This window comes from Mesoplodon bidens (genome assembly GCF_964165515.1).
Source record: "Mesoplodon bidens genome assembly, chromosome: 1".
Lineage (NCBI taxonomy): Eukaryota > Metazoa > Chordata > Mammalia > Artiodactyla > Ziphiidae > Mesoplodon > Mesoplodon bidens.
The window spans coordinates 194644879-194659208 of record NC_138176.1 but is presented as its reverse complement, the minus strand read 5'-3'; the positions used below and the strand labels follow the sequence as shown (position 1 = coordinate 194659208).

Below are 14330 nucleotides of genomic sequence, written 5' to 3'. Positions count from 1 at the left end.
AAGTAACTGAAACCCCCGAAAGTGAAACTGTAGATGGGGGGCAGGGGGCTACTGTAGTCAACTATAGAGACAATTAATTGCAGCAGAGGGACAAATGCAACGACTTGCACAAGTAGCTATCAGAGGGACAATCTTTCTTTTTAAAAAGGACATTCCTCTACTTTTTATAATACCAGTGGACAGCACCTTAACTTTTGACACATGATAAAACTTTCAGGGTTGCAAAATATACTGTTAAGAACCAATTCAGTAAATAATCATTTGTTTAGGGTGATTCCCAACGTGGCACACTTACAAAGTTCTGAATATTTAAAAAAACTCTAAGGAACTCTTAAAACTACTCAAATGTAGGTAATATTCGAGAAATGTTAAGATGAAACAAAACATTTCTAGAATACTGGTTCAGTCTTTTTTTCAGCAATGGAGATTAGTCATATTTGTCTCTTTTGAATTTGCCTTCTTATGAATATAATTACCATTGTGACTTTAACACATTTAGATTTTGAAACACATGAAACTTTTTCATGTTTTTATTTCAGTACCTTGTGACCTCTTTTCCTAAATTTGTTTTTTGCTTTCTTTGTTTTGCTTACCATTAGTCAAAATCTCTTCTAAAGCAGAAGTCTCATCTATACAAGTGCTAATTTGTTTTTCAGGATGGACTGGCCCGAAATACTTGGTCTTAAACATCTTGAATTCTCAAGACACAAATCTGTGGGCTCTATCTATACTTTGGTGGCAGGACAACTTATGTATTATTTACATAATATTTCCTAATACCTGGTAGGAATATTCTCCCCCCACGAACCTTAATTTTTAGATTTGTTCTGGATAGTTTTACATCCTAATTCTACTATGTAAACCTTAGAATGATTTCACAAAGCCACTCTGCCTCTCATTAAAACAAACAATGAAACAAAACAGAAACCTCAAAATATTTTATGGGACCATATTTAATTTAGGGGTGAATCTAGGGAGAACGTAAATTTTAGATTTTTTCTATCAAAGAACAAGGAATGTTTTTCTTGAATACTTCTTTTGTGCTTCTCTGTAGAGCTTTAAAGTATTCATAATATAAATATGTACACTTTTGGCTGAATTTATGCCTAGAGCTCTTGTTTTGTAACTATTGTGAATAAAGTTTTATTTGATTATACATATATATGTAAATTTTACATATCCACACAAAGATATGCACATGAGTGTTTTTTTCTTCTTTTTAAAAATTTATTTATTTTATTTATTTATTTTTGGCTGCATTGGGTCTTGGTTGCTGCACACGGACTTTCTCTAGTTGTGGCAAGCAGGGGCTACTCTTTGTTGTGGTGCACAGGTTTCTTGTTGCGGTGGCTTCTCTTGTTGCAGAGCATGGGCTCTAGGCGTGTGGGCTTCAGAAGCTGTGGCACGCAGGCTCAGGAGTTGTGGCACACGGGCTCAGTTGCTCCACGGTATGTGGGATCCTTCCAGACCAGGGATCGAACCTGTGTCCCCTGCATTGGCAGGCGAATTCTCAACCACTGTGCCACCCAGGAAGCCCTTGATTATATTTTATAAGTTGTTAAGGCAAAGACTGTGTTATAAACTGACCTGTGTCCCCCCAAAGTTCACAGGTTGAAGCCCTAACCTGCAATGGGCTGTATTTGGAAATAGGGTCTTTACGGAGATAACTGAGGCTAAATGAGGTCATGAGGATGGTCCTCTAATCAATAGGATTGGTGTCCTTACAAGAAGAGGAAGAGACACCAGGAGTGTATGCACACAAAGGAAAGACCATGTGAGGACACAGCTAGAAGAGAGCTGCCTGCAAGCCAAGGAGAGAGGTCTTGTCAGAAACCAAACCTGCTAACAACTTGATCGTAGACATCCAGCCTCCAGAACTGTGAAAAGATACATTTTCTCTCTCTTTTTTTAAGCCCTCAGGTTATGGTGTTTTGTTATGGCAGCCCAAGCAAACTAGAACAGACTACAAACTCAAATGCCTGAAAGAATCAGGAAAATAATATAAACCTTTGAAATGCTGGGGTGGAGAGCATAATTGTGTCTTGTGAGACCTAGAAATTACATTATAAAGAAATAGGAATCTTTGCTGCATTACTGTTTATAATAAATTTAATACTCATAATATATAGTCAGTTTAATAAATTATGGTATAGCTATGCAAGAGAATAATAGGGAAGAATTAGAAAGTATGAGACAGAGAGGGCAGACAGCAGAAGCAAAAAGAACTACAATCCTGCAGCCTGTGGAACAAAAACCACATTCACAGAAAGATAGACAAGATGAAAAGGGAGAGGGCTATGTACCAGATGAAGGAACAAGATAAAACCCAAGAAAAACAACTAAATGAAGTGGAGATAGGCAATCTTCCAGAAAAAGAATTCAGAATAATGATAGTGAAGATGATCCAGGACCTCGGAAAAAGAATGGAGGCAAAGATCGAGAAGATGCGAGAAATGTTTAACAAAGACCTAAAAGAATTAAAGAACAAACAAACAGAGATGAACAATACAATAACTGAAATGAAAACTACACTAGAAGGAATCAATAGCAGAATAACTGAGGCAGAAGAACAGATAAGTGACCTGGAAGACAGAGTGGTGGAATTCACTGCTGCAGAACAGAATAAAGAAAAAAGAATGAAAAGAAATGAAGACAGACTAACAGACCTCTGGGACAACATTAAAAGCGACAATATTCGCATTATAGGTGTCCCAGAAGGAGAACAGAGAGAGAAAGGACCCAAGAAAATATCTGAAGAGATTATAGTCGAAAACTTCCCTAACCTGGGAAAGGAAATAGCCACCCAAGTCCAGGAAGCCCAGCGAGTCCCATACAGGATAAACCCAAGGAGAAACACGCGGAGATACATAGGAATGAAATTGGCAAAAATTAAAGATAAAGAAAAATTAGTGAAAGCAGCAAGGGAAAAATGACAAATAACATACAAGGGAACTCCCATAAGGTTAACAGCTGATTTCTCAGCAGAAACTCTACAAGCCAGAAGGGAGTGGCATGATATACTTAAAGTGATCAAAGGGAAGAACCTACAACCAAGATTACTCTACCTGGCAAGGATCTCATTCAGATTCGATGGAGAAATCAAAAGCTTCACAGATAAGCAAAAGCTAAGAGAATTCAGCACCACCAAACCAGCTCTACAACAAATGCTAAAGGAACTTCTCTAAGTGGGAAACAAGAGAAGAAAAGAACCTACAAAAACAAACCCAAAACAGTTAAGAAAATGGTCATAGGAACATACATATCGATAATTACCTTAAACGTGAATGGATTAAATGCTCCAACCAAAAGACACAGGCTTGCTGAATGGATACAAAAAGAAGACCCATTATATGCTGCCTACAAAAGACCCACTTCAGACCTAGGGACACATACAGACTGTAAGTGAGGGGATGGAAAAAGATACTTCATACAAATGGAAATCAAAAGAAAGCTGGAGTAGCAATACTCATATCAGGTAAAATAGACTTTAAAATAAAGAATGTTACAAGAGACAAGGAAGGACACTACATAATGATCAAGGGATCATTGATGATTCATCAAGAAGAAGATATAACAATTATAAATATATATGCACTCAACATAGGAGCACCTCAATACATAAGGCAACTGCTAACAGCTATAAAAGAGGAAATTGACAATAACACAATAATAGTGGGGGACTTTAACACCTCACTTACACCAATGGACAGATCATCCAAAATCAAAATAAATAAGGAAACAGAAGCTTTAAATGACACAATAGACCAGATAGATTTAATTGATATTATAGGACATTCCATCCAAAAACAGCAGATTACACTTTCTTCTCAAGTGCGCATGGAACATTCTCCAGGATAGATCACATCTTGGGTGACAAATCAAGCCTTAGTAAATTAAAAAAAACTGAAATCATATCAAGCATCTTTTCTGACCACAAATGCTATGAGATTAGAAATGAATTACAGGGAAAGAAATGTAAAAAATACAAACACATGGAGGCTAAACAATACGTTACTCAATAACCAAGAGATCACTGAAGAAATCAAAGAGGAAATAAAAAAATACCTAAGACAAATGACGATGAAAGAACGACGATCCAAAACCTATGGGATGCAGCAAAAGCAGTTTTAAGAGGGAAGTTTATAGCTACACAAGCCTACCTCAAGAAACAAGAAAAATCTAAAATAAACAATCTAACCTTACACCTAAAGGAACTAGAGAAAGAAGAACAAACAAAACCCAAAATTAGCAGAAGGAAAGAAACCATAAAGATCAGAGCAGAAATAAATGAAACAGAAACAAAGAAAACAATAGCAAAGATCAATAAAACTAAAGGCTGGTTCTCTGACAAGATAAACAAAGTTGATAAACCATTAGCCAGACTCATCAAGAAAAAGAGGGACAGGACTCAAGTCAATAAAATTAGAAATGAAAAGGAGAAGTTACCAAAGACACCACAGAAATACAAAGCATCCTAAGAAACTACTACAAGCAACTCTATGCCAAACAAAACGGACAACCTGGAAGAAATGGACAAATTCTTAGAAAGGTATTATCTTCCAAGACTGAACCAGAAAGAAACAGAAAATATGAACAGACCAATCACAAGTAATGAAATTGAAACTGTGATTAAAAATCTTCCAACAAACGAATGTCCAGGACCAGATGGATTCACAGGTGAATTCTATAAAACATTTAGAGAAGAGCTAACACCCAGTCTTCTCAAACTCTTCCAAAAAACTTCAGAGAAAGGAACACGCCCAAATGCATTCTATGAGGCCACCAAAACCCTGATACCAAAACCAGACAAAGATACTACAAAAAAAGAAAATTACAGACCAATATCAGTGATGAATATAGATCCAAAAATCTTCAACAAAATACTAGCAAACAGAATCCAGCAACACATTAAAAGGATCATACACCATAATCAAGTGGGATTTATCCCAGGGATGCACGGATTCTTCAATATATGCAAATCAATGTGATATACCATATTAACAAATTGAAGAATAAAAACCATATGATCATCTCAATAGATGCAGAAAAAGCTTTTGACAAAATTCAACACCCATTTATGATAAAAACTCCAGAAAGTGGGCACAGAAGGAAACTACCTCAACATAATAAAGGCCACATATGACAAACCCACAGCAAACATCATTCTCAATGGTGAAAAACTGAAAGCATTTCCTCTAAGATCAGGAACAAGACAAGGATGGCCACTCTCACCACTATTATTCAACATAGTTTTGGAAGTCCTAGCCATGGCAATTAGAGAAGAAAAAGAAATAAAAGGAATACAAATTGGAAGAGAAGAAGTAAAACTGTCACTGTTTGCAGATGACATGATACTATACATAGAGAATCCTAAAGATGCCACTAGAAAACTACTAGAGCTAATCAATGAATTTGGTAAAGTTGCAGGATACAAAATTAATGCACAGAAATCTCTTGCATTCCTTTACATTAATGAGGAAAAATCTGAAAGAGAAATTAAGGAAACACTCCCATTTACCATTGCAACAAAAAGAATAAATACCTAGGAATAAACCTACCTAGGGAGACAAAAGACCTGTATGCAGAAAACTATAAGACACTGATGAAAGAAATTAAATATAATACCAACAGATGGAGAGATACACCAAGTTCTCGGATTGGAAGAATCAATATTGTGAAAATGACTATACTACCCAAAGCAATCTACAGATTCAATACAATCCCTATCAACTTACCAATGGCATTTTTTACAGAACTAGAACAAAAAATCTTAAAATTTGTACGGAGACACAAAAGACCCCGAATAGCCAAAGCAGTCTTGAGGGAAAAAAACGGAGCTGGAGGAATCAGATTCCCTGACTTCAGACGATATTACAAAGCTACAGTAATCAAGACAATATGGTACTGGCACAAAAACAGAAACATAGATAAATGGAACAAGATAGAAAGCCCAGAGACACACCCATGCACCTATGATCAGCTAATCTATGACAAAGGAGGCAATGATATACAGTGGAGAAAAGACGGTCTCTTCAATAAGTGATGCTGGGAAAACTGGACAGCTACATGTAAAAGAATGAAATTAGAACACTCCCTAACACCATACACAAAAATAAACTCAAAATGGATTCGAGACCTAAATGTAAGACCGGAGACTATAAAACGCTTAGAGGAAAACATAGGAAGAACACTCTTTGACATAAATCACAGCAAGATCTTTTTTGATCCACCTCCTAGAGTAATGGAAATAAAAACAAAAATAAACAAGTGGGAACTAATGAAACTTCAAAGCCTTTGCACAGCAAAGGAAACCATAAACAAGCCGAAAAGACAACCCTCAGAATGGGAGAAAATATTTGCAAATGAATCAACGGACAAAGGATTAATCTCCAAAATATATAAACAGCTCATGCAGCTCAATATTAAAGAAACAAACAACCCAGTGCACACATGGGCAGAAGACCTAAATAGACATTTCTCCAAAGAAGACATACAGATGGCCAAGAAGCACATGAAAAGCTGCTCAACATCACTAATTATTAGAGAAATGCAAATCAAAACTACAGTGAAGTATCACCTCACACCAGTTAGAATGGGTATCATCAGAAAATCTACAAACAACAAATGCTGGAGAGGGTGTGGAGAAAAGGGAACCCTCTTGCACTGTTGGTGGGAATGTATATTGATACAGCCACTATGGAGAACAGTACGGAGGTTCCTTAAAATACTAAAAATAGAATAACCATATGATCCAGCAATCCCACTACTGGGCATATACCCAGAAAAAACTATAATTCAAAAAGACACATACACCCCAATGTTCATTGCAGCACTATTTACAATAGCCAGGTCATGGAAGCAACCTACATGCCTATCAACAGATGAATGGATAAAGAAGTTGTGGTACATATATATAATGGAATATTACTCAGCCATAAAAAGGAACTAAATTGAGTCATTTGTAGAGACGTGGATGGATCTAGAGACTGTCATACAGAGTGAAGTAAGTCAGAAAGAGAAAAACAAATATCGTATATTAATGCATGTATGTGGAACCTAGAAAAATGGTACAGATGAACTGGTTTGCAGGGCAGAAGTTGAGACACAGATGTAGAGAACAAATGTATGGACACCAAGAGGGGAAAGCCACGGGGGGGGTGGGGATGGTGGTGTGCTGAATTGGGCGATTGGGATTGACATGAATACACTGATGTGTATAAAATTGATGACTAATAAGAAGCTGCTGTATAAAAAAATAAAATTCAAAAATTAAAAAAAACAAACGAACTAATAGTAAACTCTCTTTGGGTTATTTGTATGGAAATATGTTAATATAAATGTTTCAGACATTACATGAAATTCCTAAAAATCTTATAGGTTCTGGTATAATGTTATAAGTCATAATTCTAGTTTACTTTAAAATATATCTCAGAAGTAACTAAATTTGCCTGTCAATTGCATTATTATGAACTTTCATCAAATCTTAAACCGTGGTCATTTTTAAGTGTTTTGTCATTTACAGACAATTATGGGTTTACTCTGATGATTTTGCAAAAATGTTCCTATAAAAGGGTTTCATCTTCAAGGAATTCATTGAAAAGACTGACAAGTACAGGTATCTGGTAACTGACTATACTGCTGAACTGAATGAATAAGCATTTACAGAACTCTAATGGAAAACTGATGAATTCATAAAAGTGCTAACAAAAGATCAAGATGAAAAAAAATTAATTACATGGAACTGAGTGAACTGATGTGGATGATTATAATTTTTGTGACTTTCTGTTTGAATAAAAAAATGTGATGTAAATTTATGTAAAAAGAACTTAATGTAAAACAATGCCACTCTTCTCACATATTTTCTATTGTTTTGGAAAATATAGATATTTTCTGTTAAAAATGTGATTTATGCTGACACGTAATAGGTTGATTATTGTTATTATAAATGAATTAATAAATATTTTAAGTTACAAAAAGAAAAAGTATGAGACAGATTTTTACATATTTGTGTAAAGAGTGTAGTGATCAATTTTAACTGAGAACCAAATTTAGAATCACGTGACAAAATTATATTAAATTACATGTTTTCATATGCATAATAGAAGGGTAAAACCCAATATTTTAACAATAGCTATCTCAGATGAAGATGAGGAATGGGTAAAAAAAGGAGCTTGCATTTTTTTTTTTTTTTTTTTTTTTTGCGGTACGTGGGCCCCTCACTGTTGTGGCCTCTCCCGTTGCGGAGCACAGGCTCCGGACTCGCAGGCTCAGCGGCCATGGCTCATGGGCACAGCCGCTCCGCGGCATGTGGGATCTTCCCAGACCGGGCACTAACCTGTGTCCCCTGCATCAGCAGGCAGACTCTCAACCACTACGCCACCAGGGAAGCCCCAGGAGCTCGCATTTTTAAATGATTCTGTTTAAAATATTTTTTTTACAATGAGGATGTAATGTCTTCGTTATCAAAATAAAAAAAGCAACTTGAATGTAGTTTTCAGCTATAAACTTTTGTTATAATAGCTCAGTGTAAAAGAGAATCTATATTATGTTAAGCTTTTTTTTTTTTTTAAAGAAAAGGCATTGGATTTTGAAATGGCAATTAAAGATTTTTATTTACTGTCTTAGTTAAGAGACTTCAGAACATACATTTTAAGGAGTATTTTAAATAGTATTAATAAAAATATGATTATAGTATGATTTAAAATGTTCAGAAAACCTTTTTCAAAGAGCTATTTGTTATAATTATTAATATTTAGATAGTACAAAAGAACAGTAACTTAAGTAAAAACACTACAGCATGATACATTGTGAGCTATTCAATATTTGTGTAATCATTTTTTTAGATTAGGAAATACATACTAAAACAGATATAAGCTTCCTTGTATTTACACACATTAATTATATATAAGTATTTAATGAAAATAATCACGTGTATATGAGACTGTGTGTGGGTACCTGCATGGTAAGAATCCAGATCAGCTTAGTTTTGACAATTTTGAAGATGTTCAATAGGAAGAATCAGAAGCCTTGTGAGGGAAATTATCCTCGAACAATGGGCAAGATCAGATTCAGATAAATAGGGTGATGTCTAATTTGAGCAGGCTTACATATTATTTATCTACTATTTCATGCTGTTTTCTTAGTCAGCTCAATGTCCCAGAAGATCTGAAGTCTTAGTCTTAAATAAGTCTATGATTACATTTTTGAAAATTAATTGTTTCTTTCTCTTCCTTCTTCTTCTTTTTTTTTTTGGCTTGGGGAAACTTGAATAGTAATTCTTTCCCCGGCATAGGATGACTCTTAAATGCAAAAAATAAAATTAATCTCAGATGAGTCCAACTTTGGGGTTTTATTTTTTTTAAGATTTTAACAAACGTATATACTATATATTAAGCACTAATTCCTGTACAGCTTATTTTTACTAGTTTGTATCCAACTAGTTTAATGTATTATGAATGTCAGCTGTCTAAATCTTTTAAAACATGTCTCAACTGAAATTGCAGAGCAATCAGAGCAAAAGCCATGGAATAAATGAAAGAATGAGATGTTTCCATGATAATTAAGACCAAGGATCCATGAGGGGCAGAAGAAAACAGCACTCAAGGATAAAAATCAAGTTTGCTACCTAGGTTAGGTATTAACTGGAATGGGATCTTGGAATTACCAACTTTTATTTGGTGTAATAATAATGAAGCTGAAAAAAAAAAATGTTTTTGGGCACTGTTTTCCTGAATGGAAACCTTCACCAAAAGACGTTAAATGATTTAAAGGCAAGTTCTTTCTCCAAAATGAGTAAATGACATCAGTTCTAATTCTTACTGAGGTTACTAATTGGCCATCAGGATATTATCTTTAATACTTAGAAGGGAAACTGGTAGGTAGGGAGAGGTAAGCCCTCATCAGAGAATTCTAACAAGATATAGCATCACAGCGTGTTTACCTAGGTATTATCCTTACCTCCGTAAACTCTTCAGGTAAAGGTGAACCATCATAGTCTGTATCTTCTGCTCTCTCTTCAGATAACTTCCAACTGGTTTTCAATGCACCTGGGAAAGAAAGAAATAGGCCACGAGGAATTAAAATGCTCTGTAGAGGCCTTCCTGTACTCCTTCCATGTACCAACTTACTCATTCTGGTTCATCTACCTGGAGCACAGGCATCTCGTGCTGCATTATTTTGGTTTAAAAGATTCTGAGCTTCCTCATCCACAACATCCAGCAGAGACTGGATAACTTCAGCTTCTTGAGGATCATCATAAATATCATCTTCTTGTACATCAGATTCTTGAAAAACAGTAATTTACATGGGGTTTTACTTTTAAAAATATTGATATGAGAAAGAGACAATGTGTCAAATATAATATGCCAGGTCTTTCAAATTTTAAGCATCCACTTTGAAAAAGCAGCCACGACAGGAAAAGTAGTTTACACTAATGGGACCCAGGCATTTTTTAGTTCTAGAACTACTTTGGCTGTTATGACAAAAGACCACACAAATGCAACTGAATAAACCAAAATCAATCTCTGTGATAGACCTTTACAAAGGACATTAATAATTTAATGTTTATTTCCCTAACTTAATCCCAAATTGTTAATTTATAAAAGAAACTAAAGAAATTTCAACCAAAGAAGTTATGTTACAAAGATTAAGGATATAATAGGGCAGCCCAAACATCCCCAAGAAAAAATGTCTCAGTTATTAGGTAGCCAGTGAATTGCTGCTTCAAAAAATACAAGAAACAATTATCAAACAAAACTGCTATCTCTTCAATCATTTAAAAATCATTTTAATCTTAGAGATGAGAATGAATACTGGACATTTGTACAGTAGTGCAGCTAATATTAATTTTACGCTGTTCTTTTATTTCTCTGAACAATAATCTTTCCTTTTAAAGCTACGGGAACATGTAAGGCAAATAAGAAAGGCTGCCAACATTTCTTTATTACTTGAATTATTAGGGTATTTAGAGTAACTGGATGACTCGATTTGGGAAAGTACCTTTGGACAGAATCAAGTTTGCTGATTCCTTCATCTGATAAGTAGAACATTTTCCTTCAGGGTACAAAATTTCAATTATTTCTTCCCCATTAACCTAAAGTATAAAACCAAAGCAAATCATTAGTTTACTATTTTACTAACATCCAGGATTAGGGAGGGACTGCACACTGTCCCTCCATGTCCTTCTCCCCTTCTTTCTCGGTACAAAATCCTTCTTATATCTCCCCACCTTGGATCAGTGCTTCTAGGAGATACCAGCGCAATGAAATATGCAAAGGGTATGGGACTTTCCATCATCAGATATGCCTGGAAACACTAGATTAAGCAACATTAAATCAATATTTTTATTCTAAGAATTCTCAGAATGCTTACTAATACAAATTTTGAGTTGTCAAAAGAGAAATGCATTATGTAGTATTTCCTAAATTTATTTGACTGCAGAAATCTCTTTTTAAGGCATATTCTATGGGATCTGTCTTCCATAGAACTTTTTCGAAAAGTTAAATAGACCTACTAAACTTAGAAGTTCAGGGAAATGAAAAAAGTCAATCTTTTAAGTATTTGTGAAGTTGTTACATGGACATAGCCTTCAGTTTAGCAATCTGATCAACTGTTGGCTATAAAGATTTTCAAATCTAGTCTAAACCTCATCTCAATTTAAGGAAAATAGCAATGGATTCATAACTATAAAGTAATAATTAAATGGAATGTAACTTTTAAATTCAGTGGTTAATTGTGAAGCACTTCATGGCACTTAGCCTATTAAAAGAAAGATGATTAGGGCAAAATGCAATATTAAATGATTAGAATAAATTAAAATAATTTTATACAAATAAAGGGTGGTTTGCTTTAAAGATTTTACTTTTTTTATTAAGATAAAAGGTAGACCTAGAGTCTGTCATACAGAGTGAAGTAAGTCAGAAAGAGAAAAACAAATACCGTATGTCAACACATATATATGGAATCTAAACAACAACAACAAAAAAAGGTCATGAAGAACCTAGGGGCAAGACGGGAATAAAGACGCAGACCTACTAGAGAATGGACTTGAGGATATGGGGAGGGGGAAGGGTAAGATGGGACAAAGTGAGAGAGTGGCATGGACATATATACACTACCAAATGTAAGGTAGATAGATAGTGGGAAGCAGCTGCATAGCACAGGGAGATCAGCTCGGTGCTTTGTGACTGCCTAGAGGGGTGGGATAGGGAGGGTGGGAGGGAGGGAGATGCAGGAGGGAAGAGATATGGGGATATATGTATATGTATAACTGATTCACTTTGTTATAAAGCAGAAACTAACACAACATTGTAAAGCAGTTACACTCCAATAAAGATGTTAAAAAAAAAGATAAAAGGTAGAGATAGTAGATGCAATGAAATTATCTCTTCATAAATAGTGGTTACATAATGTCAAAAAATTTCACTGGATTGTAAAATTCTACTCTTCATGAGAAATTCATAGTACAGACATTAGTATTCAAGGACAGAATATCATTTGGGAGACTTCCTGGAAGATTTTAACGCCAACAAAAAATGTTCGCAGTCACGAATAACAAAAGTTCTCATTTCTTTTTCTTTTTCTTTTTAACATTCTTATTGGAGTATAATTGCTTTACAATGGTGTGTTAGTTTCTGCTGTATAACAAAGTGAATCAGCTATACATATACATACATCCCCTTATCTCCTCCCAGTTGCGTCTAATTTCTAGGGTCTTATGTTAATTTAAACAGAAACTCTACTTTTTCTCCCCTTCAACAACATGGTGATATGTACAAAGAAAATAAGCACTATACAGCATGACTAACAGTAGAAACACATGCAAATTCAGTTACTTCAGCTATGTGAAATTGGAGACTTTCTGAATAAACAGAACAAAATGTGTAGCTATATCTCAACCTACAAACATACAGACACCAAGAAATTTCTATTTTTGTGTCCCAATCATTTCTGCCTTATAATTCTTCTGTTGCAATATCTTTTCAAGACATGCTAAACCATGTCACAAGTTTGAGATAACACAGTGAAATGAAAGGCATAAAATTTGGGGCTTCTGGTCAATTAATTCATTTTCCCCTCCTACACTAAACCCAGCTCACTTCCAGAAATCTTGTTGAGCTGATAAGATTTTCAGATTACTGGGAGGGAAATGCCTCAGCTCTGGATTTTACATAGAAAGATATTTGAGTAGTGAGGTTCAGAATAGATTGCATGAGATATGTGTAAGATAAAACAGTTCCATGAAATGAAGATCCAGCTGGAAGCTGTGTATATTACATGCCAGAAAGTAAAAAGAAATGTTAGCCAAACAAATGGGTATAAATGTAGCCTTAAATAAAGAGCCTGAAAGTGGAATTTAGTTATGTATTAAAATATTTTTGTTAAAACACCTCCAGATTTCCCTGTGATAATCTTAAATGATTTAGGTTCTTTCATTTTATCATGTAGTAAAGCATATTCTATGTCTTTAAAAAAGCAAGTAAGCCTATTTCTTTTGCCACTACAGTTCTGCCTCACTAGTAGCAGAGATCTGTCATTTGAGAGTCACTGCTGGTCAATGTTAACCCACCCTTAATTACATTTTTCTCTTCTGGGTATCTAAGAGACAACCAAAAGAATTGTGCATATTAATAAAAAATACCAGCACTAAAGCTATCTATATAAGTAATCAGCCTATTTAAGAGCTGAATGTGTGCCGATGATGTAGGGTTACTTGTGTGTGGGCTTTTCATTGTGTGTTACTTAGTAAGTCCTAATAGTTCACTAAGTACCTGTATCTAAAAATCAATACATATGTCTAAAAAAGGCAAATATTTAAATATGAAATCAGTTTGGTTCAAAATACAAACAAGCTACTTATTTAGATAAGGAAGTAGGACACAAAGAAGGTGGCTTTTCACTTACCTTGGAGAATGTGTTATTAGGTGTGAGTGCTGGTTTGCCACAAGGCTCCACAATGTGATGACCTGAAGGAAGAACAGAAAGAAAAGGATGAGCCACTCAGAACCACATTAGGGACAACAAAATAGTGAAAGAAAACCCATATTTCTGTGCATGTTCTTATTTTTATTAATACACTAAGAGAGGTCATATCACAAAGTGACTTAAAATCAACTAAACGGAATCAAATATTAGAGAAGGGTTTATTCCAAGGACAAAGCCAATTTCTTAAAAGAAAATAGTTTGCATAAAAGCTCAGTTCGGGCTAAATGTTTCTAGTGTGAGATACTAAATATAGATTTTCCCAACTAAATGGAAGAGACATTACAGGTGCTGAACTATATAGTCACTGGAAAGATAGCAGGTCCTTTATCTCATTTCACAAAGACTAT

The 14330-nt window shown here is 34.9% G+C and overlaps 1 protein-coding gene across 8 annotated transcripts in view; it reads right to left on the bottom strand.

Moving 5' to 3' along the window:
* Nucleotides 1-14330, bottom strand: part of PTPN13 (protein tyrosine phosphatase non-receptor type 13) — a 222311-nt gene that overhangs the window by 22078 nt on the left and 185903 nt on the right. For 7 of the 8 annotated variants that reach the window (XM_081238122.1, XM_081238124.1, XM_081238125.1 and 4 more), the window contains 4 exons: nt 13903-13964; nt 10999-11092; nt 10146-10283; nt 9958-10046 (listed from right to left, as the gene is read on the bottom strand). In XM_081238122.1, coding sequence (XP_081094248.1) covers nt 9958-10046; nt 10146-10283; nt 10999-11092; nt 13903-13964 — 383 coding nt within the window. Of the gene's footprint in view, nt 1-8733; nt 9300-9957; nt 10047-10145; nt 10284-10998; nt 11093-13902; nt 13965-14330 lie in introns of those variants that run through there. The other variant, XM_081238129.1, reaches the window with a different exon arrangement.